This window comes from Chlorocebus sabaeus, chromosome 20 (genome assembly GCF_047675955.1).
Source record: "Chlorocebus sabaeus isolate Y175 chromosome 20, mChlSab1.0.hap1, whole genome shotgun sequence".
Lineage (NCBI taxonomy): Eukaryota > Metazoa > Chordata > Mammalia > Primates > Cercopithecidae > Chlorocebus > Chlorocebus sabaeus.
Genome location: NC_132923.1, coordinates 111,286,118 through 111,301,570, shown reverse-complemented (window position 1 = coordinate 111,301,570; position 15,453 = coordinate 111,286,118). Strand labels below are relative to the sequence as shown.

General features: G+C 49.2%; 1 protein-coding gene and 1 pseudogene across 5 annotated transcripts; one reads left to right on the top strand and one right to left on the bottom strand.

Annotated features, from left to right (window-relative positions):
• Window positions 1–1,105: 1,105 nt before the first annotated feature.
• On the bottom strand, window positions 1,106–2,163 carry LOC119625932 (uncharacterized; annotated as a pseudogene).
• Window positions 1,291–14,560, top strand: MTFR1L (mitochondrial fission regulator 1 like). Of its 5 annotated transcripts, none has more exons than XM_007979968.3 (7): window positions 1,291–1,454; window positions 3,983–4,092; window positions 4,596–4,700; window positions 7,263–7,372; window positions 7,578–7,789; window positions 11,125–11,446; window positions 13,537–14,560. In XM_007979968.3, the coding sequence occupies exons 2-7, from the start codon at window positions 4,078–4,080 to the stop codon at window positions 13,640–13,642; spliced, it is 870 nt and encodes a 289-aa protein (XP_007978159.1). In that variant the 5' UTR covers window positions 1,291–1,454; window positions 3,983–4,077; the 3' UTR covers window positions 13,643–14,560. The 5 variants fall into 5 exon arrangements, with proteins under 5 accessions (XP_007978159.1, XP_072863789.1, XP_007978162.1 ...); XM_073007688.1 differs by having other exon boundaries at window positions 1,345–1,454; window positions 11,234–11,446; XM_007979971.3 differs by having other exon boundaries at window positions 1,345–1,454; window positions 11,161–11,446.
• Window positions 14,561–15,453: the final 893 nt, after the last annotated feature.

Genomic DNA, 15,453 nt, shown 5'->3' with positions numbered 1-15,453 from the left:
CAGTCATTGGCTTGGGAGGTGAAGGAAGTTCCCAGGTAGGGGGCTCCATTCTTCCTGCAAGGGGATCTGAGTGGGACAGCAAATCAGCATCTACACCCAGGACAGCCAGCCAGCGTGAACTTGCATGATCCGCCATAGCACAAGAGGGGAAAGTAATGATTAAAACACAATGTGCCATCCTGGAAAGAGGGCTGGACCTGGGAGTCAGTCTTCAGCATTTGAGATATGGTGGAGATAGGGTGGATGACCTCTGAGGTCTCTTGCCAGGACCAGTTACATAATTTTGCAGAGCCCAGTGCAAAACGAAAACACAAGACCCCCTGTTAGAAAATTAATCATTTCGAGACGGCAACAGCAGAGTACTAAACCAGGCACAGCAGAGTACTAAACCAGGTACAGCAGAGTACTAAACCAGGCACAGCAGAGTACTAAACCAGGTACAGCAGAGTACTAAACCAGGTACAGCAGAGTACTAAACCACGTACAGGGTTCTGAGCATGGGGCCCTTTGTGACTGCATGGGGGGTCACCCATGAAACCAACTCTCTCTGGCAGAGGGGATTGCAGGCTTTGGGACCAAGGAACTCCAGCCTGGGAGCCAGGCACAGCCTGGCGCTGTGCTGAAAGCAGAGGAGGAAATGTCACCCAGGAACTGCATGCCACAGACCAGGACAGTGAGGGCTGGAGCACAAAGAGGGAGTGGGTTAGTGAGCCTGGAAGGAATGTGGCTCTTCCCACAGTGCCTCTGGGGTCTTGTGCATCAAGCACCCATCTAATGAGCAAACTCACTGAATATGCCGTGTGTGTGTGTGTGTGTGTGTGTGTGTGAGAGAGAGAGAGGAGAGAGAGTGAGAGAGAGAGAGAGAGAGACAGAGAGACAGAGACTAAAATAGAAGAAAGCTGCAAAGTGCTGGAGGGCAGGAGTCAGAGGAGAAAGAGGCCCATTCTGCCCATTCTTGCTGGAAAGAGGCTTTGCAGAGGGGCTTGCCTGGGAACCATGAACTGGAAAGGGGGCCAGGGTGAGAATTCTGAAGTTTGCCCTAGGGGTAGGAGCATATTTTAGGGGATGAGCGACACATCCCTCGGCTTCCAGAAGTCGTATGGGGCTAAACGTGGAGAGTAACAAGCAGGGAGACGCGACGAATATCAGGCTCAGGGATCTCCAAACGCAGCCAACTCCTCCCGGGGACACAGACCCCGCGGGGACATAGTCTCGACAGAGGGGGAGTGTGCTCCGCGGGATCTGAGCGAGCCCCCGCCAGCGCCCCGCCCACTCGGGGGCCGCCCTCCTCTTGCCACCCGGCTGGACCCGCCTCCCGACGGTACGCGGAGGTGCGGCTCGGTGCGCAGCTGCGGAGGATCGCTTCCGGGGGGCGGGTCAGCGGAAGTGAGGGCGGTAGCCCACGGTGGAAGGAGGGGCCGTGAGGTGAGAGAGTCCCGGAGCCCGAGACTGAGGTGAGAGAGGTTCTAGGGCGGCGTGGAGACGGGAGCGCGGCCTTCCAGCCCGTTAGTAGACTGGGTCTACGTGCCAGGCGCTGTGCGGAGCTCGCGGCTCCTGTTCCCGCGCGAGTTCTCGCGGGAGCCGCTGGTGTCCGTTTCACTTGGCCCGGGGGAAACTGAGTCCCCGAAGGGTAGTTGCTCGTCGGAGTCCCCCAGCAAACAGTGACCAAGCCAGACCTGAGACTTCTAGTTTCGGCTTCGCTGCTTCACGGGCCGGGCTGTCCCGCCGCGCATTCTGAGACCTGGCCGTGGCTCGGAGGCTTCCGCGCACTCTGGTCCAGGGCCTGTGGGTCCAAGGGCCGCTGGGCAGGCGGCGAGGACTTGGCCGACCTTGGCCCAGGTCGGGGCGGCTGCCGCGGGGGAGGGGCGGCGCGCCCTGACCGGTCCACGCAGGGAGAGGGTCCACGCGGGTCTCCGGGCGCTGCTGCGAGCGGCAAAGTTTCACTGAGCCCGGCGGCCTCCTTGGGGTCCCCCGGGACCAGGGGTGCTGAGCGGGGCCCTGCGCTGGAGGAGCTCCCGGTCTCCTGAGGGGGACGCCTGTCAATAGACAGCAACGGCAGCCTCAGTGACAAGACCCACCGGTGCTGCCAGAGAACGGGGGAAGATCTTCTAGCCAGTGACACTTGGGGGCGGGGGTGACAGCTGAGTTGGTGTTCTGCTTCATTCGTTTAGTTAGTTCAGCGCGTTGAAGCGCTGTGTCCTAGGCAGACACCGTGCTGTGCGCGGGGATCACAGTTATCTAGTTCCTCTCGCGAGGACTCCGAGGGACAGGCAGGGTGCTGCGGAGCGCACAGGAAAGGACCTGACCCTGTCGCAGGGAAGGCAGGCGATGCTTGAGCTGAGCTCTGAGGAATGAAGAAGAATGAGCTCGGCGAAGGGGGTGCTGGTGTTTGATGCAGGGCTCAGAGGTGGGCCCAGTGTTGGGGTTGAGGGCCAGTGTGACTGGAGGGCAAGGGGGAGGGCAGGAGGGCTGGCTGCGAAATGTGCAGGCCTTGGTACTCAGTGAGTGTGGTCTAGAGAGGGCAGAGAAAGATAGGTTTGGGACTGATTGTGGATTTTATCCTGTGTTGGCTTTAGTAAGCGAGTTGTAAACGGAAGAGCGATGTGATTAACTGTGTTTGGGAAGGATTCCTCTGGCTGTGTGTGAGGGTTAGGCCCAGCTGGGTCTTTGGAGGTAAGGTCAGAGAGAAAGTGGCAGTAAGCACTGTTAGTGCAATTCGTGGCCGACACGGACATTCAGCACAGAGCCTGGCACACAGAGGGACTCTGATAATAAAGGCTTGAACTGAGCCGAGAAGATGGAGCCCAGGCAGGAGGTGGCAGGCCCGGGACCAGGCTTTGGGTGCTTTCCACTGGCATGACCACTGAGTGACCTTAGACAAGTGCTTTCCCCTCTCCAACTTCCTTTCCGCATGTGTATCGTAAAGTGAGTGACACCTCCTCTTCAACAGGTAGGAGAGGGGACCCTCCACGGGAGGTCTCCAGAAAGAGCTGCTTTGTCAGTCTAGTCTGTCCCCCATTCAGAGCCTGTCCAGGGCTCCCCAGTGACTTCTCACCCGGACCTCATGACTTGACCCCTACTTTAGTAGCTTTATCATGCTCTGCTCCTCTTTCCACATCCTTCACCCTCCTGTGCTGGACCTGTGCTCTTGCTGTTTTGTCTTCATTTCCTACTCCCTCGAAACTCACTACAGGGCACTAGGGCCAGAGCTCTGACCTCATCTGGCCACCTGCCTAGTGATATTCAGCCTTTGCTAGAAGTATGTATTCATGTCCTATCACTCTGCTGGACAGCGAGTTCCTCAAGAGCATGACTGTGTCTTACTCCCCCCATAGCCCCTACAGTGCCCAGCACAAGGCCTGGCACAAGTGGGTACTGTTGGTGTTTGATGAACAAGTGAATGAACGAGCACACTGCATCTGCTCACCATGCAAGAACTGCTCTATGAAGAGCAGTCAGATGTCACCTCACCCATCTGTGTCATGTTTTAACAGTTCATTAAGCACTCAACCCCATTTCACTCACTGACCCTTAAGGTAGCCTCCAGTGGCACCTTTTCCTGTCCCCTTTTTCCAGATGGAAAAACCAATGTTCAGCAAAGTTAAATAACTTGCCTGTAGCTACAAAGCCAGGAGGTGGCTGAGCCAGGATAAACTTTTTTGGCTCTTTTCCTCTATAGCTCAGGAGACTGAGATTGGCATGAGCTGGTGTTTGTTCTCCTATTTTCTCTGATCTCTCCCCTTGCAAGGGCCCAGCAGTGCTTTTACATCTCATCTTCAAGAATGAACCCTGGGCTCGGATAGTACCTATAGCTTGGCTCGATGAGCTTTCTAGCTGCCAAAGGGTTCTATTTGCATCTTCAGAGAAGTCTTGGTGTTAGTCATGGCTCTGCAGGGCCTGGTTTTGTGGGGCTTGTGTGGTGACCATTGAATCCCCACTGTGGGGGGTTGTTTCACAAGAGGGAAATCTGGTGCTCCTCCAGATGGCCTGATATGAAGGAGTCACGCCTCCCACCTCCCGGAGCTGCCCTGTGGCTGCCTTGTCCTTCAAGTGCAGGAGCTGGTTCACGTGTTGGGAATGGAAGCCAGTGTGGTAAGGGGCATTCCCATGGCAGGGGTACAGTGGGGGAAGGTTGGGTGCTGGGCCTGCTGAGGTACAGTATAAGGTTCTGAGACTCTCCAATTGAGCACTCCTTTCTCCAGAGGCCTGGAATTGGAGCAAGGCCACCATTTCACTCCCTCCCCCTAAGAAGAACCAACTATGATCCTGGGGCACTTCAGAAGTCAGTGTATGTAGAGGGCTGGAGGGAAAGCCTGGATAATCTCTACACTTAGCTACTTCCTCTTCCCTTCACTGACCCTCCCAACATTGACTGCCTTAGCAGCAGCAGGTATTCCCTTGGGTGGCTGGCCAGGGTGTATGTAGGCTGGCAACTGGGGAACCTGCCCTCACTATAATTGAGAGTTGACTTGCCCCTAGAGTGTGCCCTGTCCCTAGGTTTGTGGAATTCAGTCTCCCTGCTAGAGAGGAGAGGACAGGGACGGTAGTTGGATTCAGTCTCTGAGGTTGTGACTGTCTCTCTTTCTTTGCTCCAGACCATACCAATCTGGCAAAACAAGCCGCATGGGGCTGCTCGAAGTGTAGTAAGAAGAATTGGGACCAACCTACCCTTGAAGCCGTGTCCCCGGGCGTCCTTCGAGGTAAGTATGTTGGAAGGGCAGGAGGGTAGAGGCTCAGAGTGCTGCTTCTGTGCCCCAAACCCCTTGGTACTGCCCAAGTAGGTTGTTTCCTGGTCACTTTTCATTCTGTTATGAAATATTTGTTAACTATTTATAATAGATCCTGGTCACTGTGCCTTCCTGAGTGCATACAAACCTGTGACCACAAGGAACCTGACAGGTCTCCACATGGGACAGTGAGTGTTGTGATTTTTGAGTTGAACTCTGCTTTTCTTCACCAGCCCTAAGAATTGGCCATGTCGCCAGTATTTTTATTTATTTTATTAATTTTTTAGATGAGGTCTCCCTATGTTGCCCAGGCTAAGTCTTAAACTCCTGGGCTCAAGCAGTCCTCCTGCCTCAGCTTCCCGTGTAGCTGGGATTACAGGCACAAGCCAAGCTCCACTATTTTTAGTGTTTCTCTGAGGCCATAATTCCTCAGCCTGCTCTTTTTGGCCAATCTGGGCCTCCTTTACTGGGGTGCTTCGGTCTTACCTCTGTGTCTAGGGATCCTTTAGCACCCACTCTGCAGCAGAGATTCCTGCCTGGCCCAGGTTTCGTGAGACCCCTTCTGTGGTAGAAAGCTAAGTAGCATTTATTAGTCCCAGCTGCCTCCCTCTGGGAACTAATGGTTAAGCACCAGCCCCAAACTATGTGGTTCAGATGTGTGCATTTGGGGAGCGGGGACACAAAATAAATACTTCTGCTTTCTATCCACACAGAGGAGATAGAAATATGTGCATAAAAGGATGTGGCCCAGGTAGAAAGAGAAAGGAGGGAGCCAAATCTGTATAAAAGATACTAAGCAGCAGAGTCTGTAGGAACTGGATCTGGAATTAGACAAGGTGTCAGGGTTGGTATTAGGTCAGGAATGGAGTTGGAAGTATACGTGTTGCAGGGGTGGGTGGCAGGAAAAGCTGTCCCAATATTCAGATTGCCAGCTATCCAGAATTGCCTAAAGGTCCTGGGCAGGAACTGGTCCTAACTGCCTCAAAAGCATCAGGAAAAAAAAGGGAGACAGCTAGGGAGTGTGGCTCACTCCATGGAGGCTGCCCCCACACGTGGCTGTACCCTTTGGCCAGATGCTGGCAGAGACGGTCAAGGGCACAGGCTCTCACAGAGCAGGAATATATGTGAGTAGTATTAGTAATACTAGATAACATTTACTGAGCACATACTGTGTGTCAGGCACTGTGCTGAGTACTTTGTGTTTACTCATTTAATTGCCAAGAGAAAGGAGCATTCAGCGCTAATCAGGAAAACAAATGGAGGCTTCCCCGAATGGCCTGTTTTAGCACTAGTTCCTGGGTCAGTGGAAGTTCTTCTGTGTGTGACCTTGGAGTATCACTTCACTCCTGTGAGTCCCAGGTTTCCTATCTGAATGCAGGAGCTATCAATCCTGGATCCATCCACCATACCAAATAATTTGTAGCAGAAACAGCTGAATTTTACTTATATGTAGATATGCATTTATTTCTATTATTAAATTACCTTAAATATTAAGGGACTCTTACCAATTTATTTTGAAAATTTAAGCACATGAAAATATTAAAATTTTGAAGAGTAAAAAGAAAATAAATTACCTATAATTACACAGTAATAATACAGTAACTATTAATGTCTTAGTGTAGTCCTCTCTTTTTCTAGATAGATGTTTTTTACTTTGTTGTAATCACAGTCAACATGATTGAATCCTAATTTTTCACTTTACTCAACATCTCTAGGTTGTTGCTTATTTGGGTTGAGGAGCTATTTTAAGAAATCCTATTATGGTTCCTTTTGTAGAATTAATTTCTTTTTATTTAAATCTAAATATATTCAAATTATCAGGTTTGTTTATAACACCATTGCTGTGACATTGTCAATCTCAATTAGCTATACAGGATTATAAAGAGCTAGTCAGGAAAAATTTCCTACTGCTGTAACAGGTTGTTGATGACCTTGTACTTGTATTTTCACCAGAGGGCACAGTGGTTTTAGACAGTAGCCATCTCTATTAAAAGGTGACTCAGGCCTGTCCCACTGAAGACACAGAACTGTTTGTAATCACATGGACTCTCATGCATCTGGCCTCTTTTTGTTTTTATTTCGAGACAGAGTCTGGCTCTGTTGTTCAGGCTAGAGTGCAGTGGCGCAATCTCGGCTCACTGCAACCTCTGCCTCCCAGGTTCAAGCCATCCTGCCACCTCAGCCTCCTGAATAGCTGGGACTACAGGTGTATACCACCATACCCAGATAATTTTTGTATTTTTCTTTTTGGTAGAGCAAGGTTTTGCCATGTTGCCCAGACTGATCTCAAACTCTTGGTCTCAAGCATTCTGCCTGCCTCGGCCTCCCAAATGCTGAGATTACAGGTGTGAGCCACCATGCCTGACTATCATCTGGCCTCTATTCAATGTTTTCGACCAGGAATGTTCTTCTGCCCCCTCTAGGAAGCCTTCCTGACTCCCAGTGCCAGATTAGGTACCCGTCCTGTGTATTCTGCAGTTTCTGATTGGCTTATCATGGCATCTGTAAATGTTGATGAATTTTGCTTCTCCGTAGACCCTGCCCAACATCTCTGACCTGTGTTTGAGAGATGTGCCCCCAGTCCCTACCCTGGCTGACATCGCCTGGATTGCTGCAGATGAAGAGGAGACATATGCCCGGGTCAGGTAGTTGAGGCAGTAGCTGGTCTGCTGAGGAATGGAGAACTTCCCAGAAGAGGTGGCAGGCAGCAAGGAGAGAGGAATGAGAACTGTGGGGGCTCAGAGAGGAGCAGAACCTTACTGTGCTACTCTTATAGGAGTGGGGGAAGGAACTTAGGGAGCACAGTGGCCTGCCATTTCTAACTGACCTACTTGGTTTTCCCTGGTCCAGGAGTGATACGCGCCCCCTGAGGCACACCTGGAAACCCAGCCCTCTGATTGTCATGCAGCGCAATGCCTCCGTTCCCAACCTGCGTGGGTCCGAGGAGAGGCTTCTGGCCCTGAAGAAGCCAGCCCTGCCAGCCCTAAGCCGCACCACTGAGCTGCAGGATGAGCTGAGCCACTTGCGCAGCCAGATTGCAAAGATAGTGGCAGCTGATGCAGGTAGGAGCCCCTGTACCAGGGCCAGAACATAACAGGCTGTTACTTTCCCCTGGCTCTTGGGCAGGATAGGGGTAAAGAAAATGGTAGTCCTTGGTTTGGAGGTACTTAGGTTCCGGGCCCTGGAGTTGTCTTGAAACCTGGCTAGCCTGTAGTGCCTCTTAGATGGTTTCTACCAGCCATTTTGGGCTGAATGGTTTGGTTAGGAACAAAATCTTCACTTAACCTGTGACCCCAGGCAGAGTCCCTCCCTTAGCCCCAAAACTGACACCCTCTTCCAAGTGTCTTTAAGATCACATCTTACATAAGCCCACAGTAGCTGTTTTTTTTTTTTTTTTTTGAGACGGGGGTCTCGCTCTGTCGCCCAGGCTGGAGTGCAGTGGCCGGATCTCAGCTCACTGCAAGCTCTGCCTCCCGGGTTTACGCCATTCTCCTGCCTCAGCCTCCCGAGTAGCTGGGACTACAGGCGCCCGCCACCTTGCCCGGCTAGCTTTTTGTATTTTTTAGTAGAGACAGGGTTTCACCGTGTTAGCCAGGATGATCTCGATCTCCTGACCTCGTGATCCGCCCGTCTCGGCCTCCCGAAGTGCTGGGATTACAGGGTTGAGCCACCACGCCCAGCCTTTTTTTTTTTTTTTTTTCTCCCTCAGTCTTGCTCTGTCGCCCAGGCTGGAGTGCAGTGGCACGATCTCGGCTCACTGCAACCTCTGTCTCCCAGGGTGCAAGCGATTCTCCTGCCTCCGCCTCCTGAGTAGCTGGGACTATAGGGATGGGCCACCAGGCCTGGCTTTTTTTTTTTTTTTTTTTTTTGAGGCGGAGCCTCGCTCTGTCGCCCAGGCTGGAGTGCAGTGGCACAATCTCGGCTCATGGCAACCTCTGCCTCCCGGGTTCAAGCGATTTTCCTGCCTCAGCCTCCCCAGTAGCTGGGACTACAGGCGCCTGCCACCACGCCCGGCTAATTTTTTTGTATTTTTAGTAGAGATGGGGTTTCACCATGTTAGCCAGGATGGTCTCGATCTCCTGACCTTGTGATCCGCCCGCCTTGGCCTCCCAAAGTGCTGGGATTAGAGGCATGAGCCACCACGCCGGCCATAATTTTTATATTTTTAGTAGAGACAGAGTTTCACCATGTTGGCCAGGCTGGTCTTGTATTCCTGACCTCAGATGACACCCGCCTCAGTCTCTCAAAGCGCTGGGATTATAGGCGTGAGCCACCAAGCCTGGCCAGCTTTCCTTTTTTTGGAGACAGGATCCTGAGTCTTGGTCTATTGCCCAGGCTGGAGTGCAGTGGCACAATCTTGGCTCACTGCAACCTCTGCCTCCCAGGCTCAAGCGATTCTCATGCCTCAGCTCCTGAATAGCTGGAATTACAGGTGTGCACCACCACGCCTGGCTAATTTCTGTATTTTTAGTAGAGACGGGGTTTTGCCATATTAGTTAGGCTGGTCTCAAACTCCTGGCCTCAAGTAATCCACCCAGCTCGGCCTTCTGAAGTGCTAAGATTACAGGCATGAGCCACCATGCCCGCTGGCTTTCCCTTTCTTTTTGTTTTTGAAACAGTCTCACTCTGTCACCCAGGTTGGAGTGCGATGGCATAGTCTTGGCTCACTGCAACCTCCACCTCCCGGGTTCAAGCAATTCTCGTGCCTCTGCCTCCTGAGTAGCTGGGATTATAGGCGCACACTACCATGCTCAGCTAATTTTTTGTATTTTTAGTAGAGATAGGGTTTCGCCATTGCCCAGGCTGGTCTCAAACTCCTGAGCTCAAGCAATCTGCCTGCCTCAGCCTCCCAAAACGTTAGGATTACAGCCATGAGCCACCACACCCTGCTTTCCTTTTCAATACAAGTAAACATATCCCCCACCACCACTGAGACTTACCCTTTTTAAGCACCTATCTTCCCTCGCCTTGTCATTTCTACCAGGGATCACAAGTGGCTTTACCACTTCAGTTCTCATACTGCTAGTGACATTGTCCCCATGCCCCACCCTTCAAAGTGGGGAGTTGCATGACATTATGTTACGTTTTCTTATCTCAAATTAGTGGACTTTTTTGGTGGAAGGAGAATTTCATAAAGTTGGAGATTTGGGCCTTAAAAATACAGTGGCCAGGCACTGTGGCTCACGCCTGTAATCCCAACACTTTGGAAGGCTGAGGCGGGTGGATCACCTGAGGTCAGGAGTTCGAGACCAGCCTGGCCAACATGGTGAAACCCTGTCTCTACAAAAAATACAAAAATTAGCCGGGTGTGGCAGTGTGTGCCTGTAATCCCAGCTACTTGGGAGGCTGAGGCACAAGACTCACTTGTACCTGGGAGGCGGAGGCAAAGGCAGAGGTGGAGCTTGCAGTGAGCTAAAGTTGCACCACTGCACTCCAGCATGGGCAACAGAGTGAGACTTTGTCTCAAAAAAATAAAGGTCTATTATGCAAACAAGCCTTGTAACCCCCCCCCTCTAGCTTTCTGTCTACAGTTAAGGCAGAACCACTGGAAATGGATGGGAAGCCTGCCTTGACCAGAGGCATGGACAACCAACAGGTGGATCTCTCCCAAGATGCTCAGGGCTTATCTTCATATTCCTCCCATCCTCATTTTTTCACTCTGCATTGACTCAGAGTCATAGCTCCTAAATTTATCAGTTGGTAGGACACATGAAAATCATGGTATTCTTTGAAATCTTCATGTATTTAATTTCTTCACATGGAAGTTTTATGAAGAATTGCACTGAAACTCCATTTATATTTCTTGGCTACTTTTTTGTCATCTAAGAGACAAACTGAAGTAACACGTTTTTTAGAAACATAGTTTTTAGTGTATTTAGTGTTTTCAAAGTATTTTTAGAAATGTAGAAATTAAGGAAATTCTCTCCACTGAAATTTGGGAAGGTTGGGAGGTCTGTCACCATTCTCATTTTGCTCGGAACATGTCTTTTAGTTCACAGATAGCAAGATTCAAAGGAGCATAGTCAAAAGCACTAGCCTAGTTAGAGAAAAGGACAAATTCAGGCCTTAGCTGTCACTGCTTCTTTGGCCTATGACAGGGCTATCACTCCACAGCCTATTGTGGAATGGGAGTTTTAAATGCCAAGACCTTTATGGGCTGGGTTTTCCTGCCCTCCGGGAACACTGGAAAAGCCCAGTGCTTCTACAGCTTTCTGAGCCCGAGTGAGAAGCATAGTAGAATGACCCTCCAGTGGCTACAGATACCATCCTGGCTCTCCCAGACTGTCATGGTGTCAGCCCAGGAAATGAATGTTCAGTAGGCAGGGCTGTGGGGAGAAGATATTCCTACTGTGTTCTAGCCCCAATGTCCATCCATGCCTATTGTTTTCTCTTTCAGCTTCGGCTTCATTAACGCCAGATTTCTTATCTCCAGGAAGTTCAAATGTCTCTTCTCCCTTACCTTGTTTTGGATCCTCATTCCACTCTACAACTTCCTTTGTCATTAGTGACATCACCGAGGAGACAGAGGTGGAGGTCCCTGAGCTTCCATCAGTCCCCCTGCTTTGTTCTGCCAGCCCTGAATGTTGCAAACCAGAACACAAAGCTACCTGCAGTTCGTCTGAAGAGGATGACTGCATCTCTTTGTCCAAGGCCAGCAGCTTTGCAGATATGATGGGTATCCTGAAGGACTTTCACCGAATGAAACAGAGCCAAGATCTGTAAGTATCTGATGAGGAGCTCTAGTATCTATTTACTCTGAGTTGCCCATGGCCAGTGATCTAATGCAACATAGTAAGTTTTTAGTAGTACCATATGTTATGTCATTCATAAAGCTTGCTGACTACCTGCTTGCCAGTGCGTGGGGCCCCAATTTGAGGAAAGAGCAACACTTTACATTTATTGGGTTAGGTCACCCCAACCAAATATGAGGCTCGTAGGGACTTTTATAAGGCAGCTCATCTAATCCAACTTCTGTCCTCAGGTGGCTTTATCACTCCAGTTCTCATACTGCTAGTGACAGTGTCTTCATGCCCCACCCTTCAAAGTGAGAGGTTGCATGACATTATGTTTTGTTATGTTTTCTTATCTCAAATTGGTAGGCTTTTTTGGTGGGAGGAGAATTTCATAAAGTTGGAGATTTCTACTTTAAAATACAGTGGTCCATTGTGCAAACCAACCCTGCATATTCAGTGATTTGAGAACAAGGCTTTTGAGACTCGCCAGTAGTTCCGAAACCTAGCTGCCCATCAGAATTGCTCGGATTTGTTAAAAATACACCTTTAACTTAATAAAGTAGAACCCCAAGGAGTGGAGCTCTAGGTTTTTCCGATAGAGTATGAGGGACTTTGGGGAATACCTACCTTGAAAAACTTTATCTGGCAAAGAGGCCTCATGAAGTCACCCCATTGCATAGTGTTTCTCCAGTTGTGGGCTGTGATTTCAACAGCTGCACAGGACTCACCAGAGGAGCTTGGTTTGAATGTAGGTTCCTGGGCATTTGAGAGCCAGACTTTGATGGCCAGCGCCCAGCTTGTGCAGCTGTTTGTTAATGCAGATGAAAAACTGTTTTGGGGACAGGGAAGTGAGGTCTCCTGAGTTGATGTTAAGTTCCTGTTAAAGGGAAAGTTACTTGCCCTGGATCCCTTTTTGTCTCCTGGGATCCATTTCCCTCTGAAAAGTAGACCAGGCTAGGTGACTCCCTCATTGCTTCCTGGCAGTTGACCCATTTAGGGAAGTCACTCTTAACCTTCCTTCACTGGCCCTAGTCAGGTTGGTCATACTCACCCATATCTCTTTGGTCTTCCACGTTCCCAAATTCAGTTGCTGCTGCTTTTGGTCTTCTCTGAGCTGTTTTCTTCTGAACACAATGTTTTTTAGGTTGACTCAAACTTTCTCTTACTTGCCTTTTGGACCAAATTAGATTCAAGACCCTTATTGCCAGCCCCCTCCTCCCACTTGTGTCTTCGGATCAGAAGAAGCTGGGTCAGTGAATAAGACTGGGAAAGTACCCCAGTCAGCAAAGGTTCAGATATGTCACCAACCAAACGCAGTCCCTCTTGTTGTTGCTTTGAAGGTTGAATAATCAGTCTTGGCTCTTATATTTAGCTTACTCCCCAGTAAAATACCTTCTTGAGGATGAATGTAGATAAGTTCACTAGGATTTCAAGCAACTATTTTCTGGGTATCTAGGACCCTCTTATATAATGTATCAGATAATTTGGGCCTACTTCAGTCTGGAGTTGGTTTTGTTCCCATGCGTTTCTTGTGTGAATGTTTTGCTCTAATTCTGGCTCTCATAAAAAATCATCTACCCTGAAGGGGAGACCGGGAAGTAGGAAATCCCAAGCACACCTTTTCCCCAGAACTATTAAGGGTTAGAATAGCCAAGAGTCATCAGTCATTTCCCCTGCTGACCCTCTGGGGAAATGCTACTAAGAAAACATAGGGCCAGAAGGCAGAAGCAGAAGCTTGGCCACCAGAGGGCAACTCTAACCGATTGATGGTCCTTTACTTTGCCCACACTTCATAGCTATTTCAGGAAATAGTAAAGCATTCTAGTTAAGAGAAGAGATCTGGAACCAGCTAGTTTGGTTTTGAACTCTGGATTCACCGCTTACTTGCTGAGTGACTAGTGACCTTGGGCAACTTGTATAACCTTTCTGTGCTTCAATTTCCTTATCTGTGAAAGGGAATTGTAATAGCACCTACCTAGTAAGATTGTTGTGAGGATTCCATGAGATAATATATTCAAATATATACAACACTACCCAGGAAAGAGTAAGTACTCAAGCTATTATTGTGTCTCTAGGAACCGGAGTTCATTGAAGGAGGAAGACCCTGCTGTGCTTATCTCTGAGGTCCTACGAAGGAAGTTTGCTCTAAAGGAAGAAGATATCAGTAGAAAAGGAAACTGACAACCCTCAGCTCTGCAAACTCAGTCTCATGCTCCTGGAATACCTTCAATAGCTGCCTTCCTCACCACAGATGTTTCTGCCTCTAAAGGAGAAATCTTCTGCAACAGTGTTGCTGACAAGCTAGAGCTTGGACTGAAAGAGAAGAGCTGGATTATATGTTTCCCAGACTTCAAACCCTAGCAGAAGCTAAGGCTTGTGATTTGACCTGAGACATTTGTTTCAGGTAATCATGTAGAATGAAGTATCTCAGTTTAAAGGGTAAGAGAGAAGTTGTTTCTGGTTTTTCCTTGCCCCTGTGTGAAAACAGGTCCGAAATGACTGACTGACTTCACTGCATTAGACCCTATAACTGGTATCACAAGACACTTTGTGCCCAGCTGTCACTCACTCTCAGCAGCTTCCTTGCAGCAGAGCAGGGCTGAGGGGAAGGGGCTATAAATGTTTGTATACATGTTCACAGGGCATGGAAAATCTTATGCTGCTCCATCATAAACCTATACCAATGCCCAGCAATCACCCTCCTCACTTCCTTGTCTAGATGTAGAGGTCAGGCTGCTGAACCAGCCAACACATGGGCTACTGCTGGGAAGCCTGGGCTGTTTTTTTTCTTAAACACATTTTATATTACTGAACAACCAAATCTACCCTCCATGGCCCTGAGGCCTTATCAGTTCCACTGATTAAAAACTTTCTCTTTCACGGACTTTAAGCCCGGTAGGAAAGAGAAAGGAGGAGGGGGGAAGAGCATACCATCTTTCTTCCAGGCCCTTGACTGCTCCTTTGGGTTGGGCCAGGGTTTGTACCTACCACACCATGCATGACTCAGATGCCCTCAGGTCCCTTTCTCTATGGTATGTATACTGTGTGTGTTTGGGTTGAAGCACTACCTGACATTAAAGGAAGGACTTGGAGAGAGAATGCATTTGCTGTGTCCATCTCTTGAGTTGTGATTACCCAGTATCCTTCAGGGGATAGGATTATTGTTCATTTTAAAGTGTATGAACTTAAACAGGCTACTGGCTTCTCCTCTTTCCTTATAAGGTCCTGCCCTTCTAGGGGTTTTCTTCCCCCTTTCTGTAGAGATTTTGCCCTATACTCTTTTTCTTTTTTTAGAAACAGTATCTAGCTCTGTAATGTCCAGGCCAGAGTGCAATGGTGGGATCATTAGCTAACTGCAGCCTTGAAACTCCTGGGCTCAAGCGAGCTTCCCACCTTAACCTCCTGAGTAGCTGGGACTACAGGTAATGCACCACCACACCCAGGAAACGTTTTAATTTTTTTGTAGAGATGGGGTCTTGTATGTTGCCCAGGCTGGTCTTGAACTCCTGGTCTCAAGCAAACCTCCCACCTCAGCCTCCCAGAGCATTGAGATTACAGACATGAGCCACCGCACTAAGCCCCATACATTCTTAAAAAAGCAGGTCTTCCAGGAAAATGACCGGAGAGATGACATAGAACACAAAAGTAGAATTTAACATTTAAATTAGGCCAGGCACAGTGGCTCACACCTCTAATCACAGCACTTTGGGAGTCCAAGATCAGCCTGGGCAACAAAGCAAGACCTCATCTCTACAAAATATTTTAAAAATTAGCTGGGCATGGTGGCATGTGCCTGTAGTCTCAGCTACTCAGGAGGCTGAGGTGGGAAAATCACTTGTGCCCAGGAGGTCCAGGCTGCAGTGAACTATGTTCATGCCACTGCACTCCAGCCTGGGCAACACAGCGAGACCATGTCTCAAAAAACTAAAATTTAAGTTAAAGAAAAAAAGCAGTTCTATCTTATAACCTGCAAGTTTGTCCCCTAGAGATTG

Excerpts from the sequence above, each read along its gene's own strand:
- MTFR1L (XM_007979968.3), top strand. Across the intron at positions 4,701-7,262 it reads GTCCCCGGGCGTCCTTCGAG|ACCCTGCCCAACATCTCTGA; the intron begins GTAAGTATGTTG and ends GCTTCTCCGTAG. Across the intron at positions 7,790-11,124 it reads GATAGTGGCAGCTGATGCAG|CTTCGGCTTCATTAACGCCA; the intron begins GTAGGAGCCCCT and ends TTTCTCTTTCAG.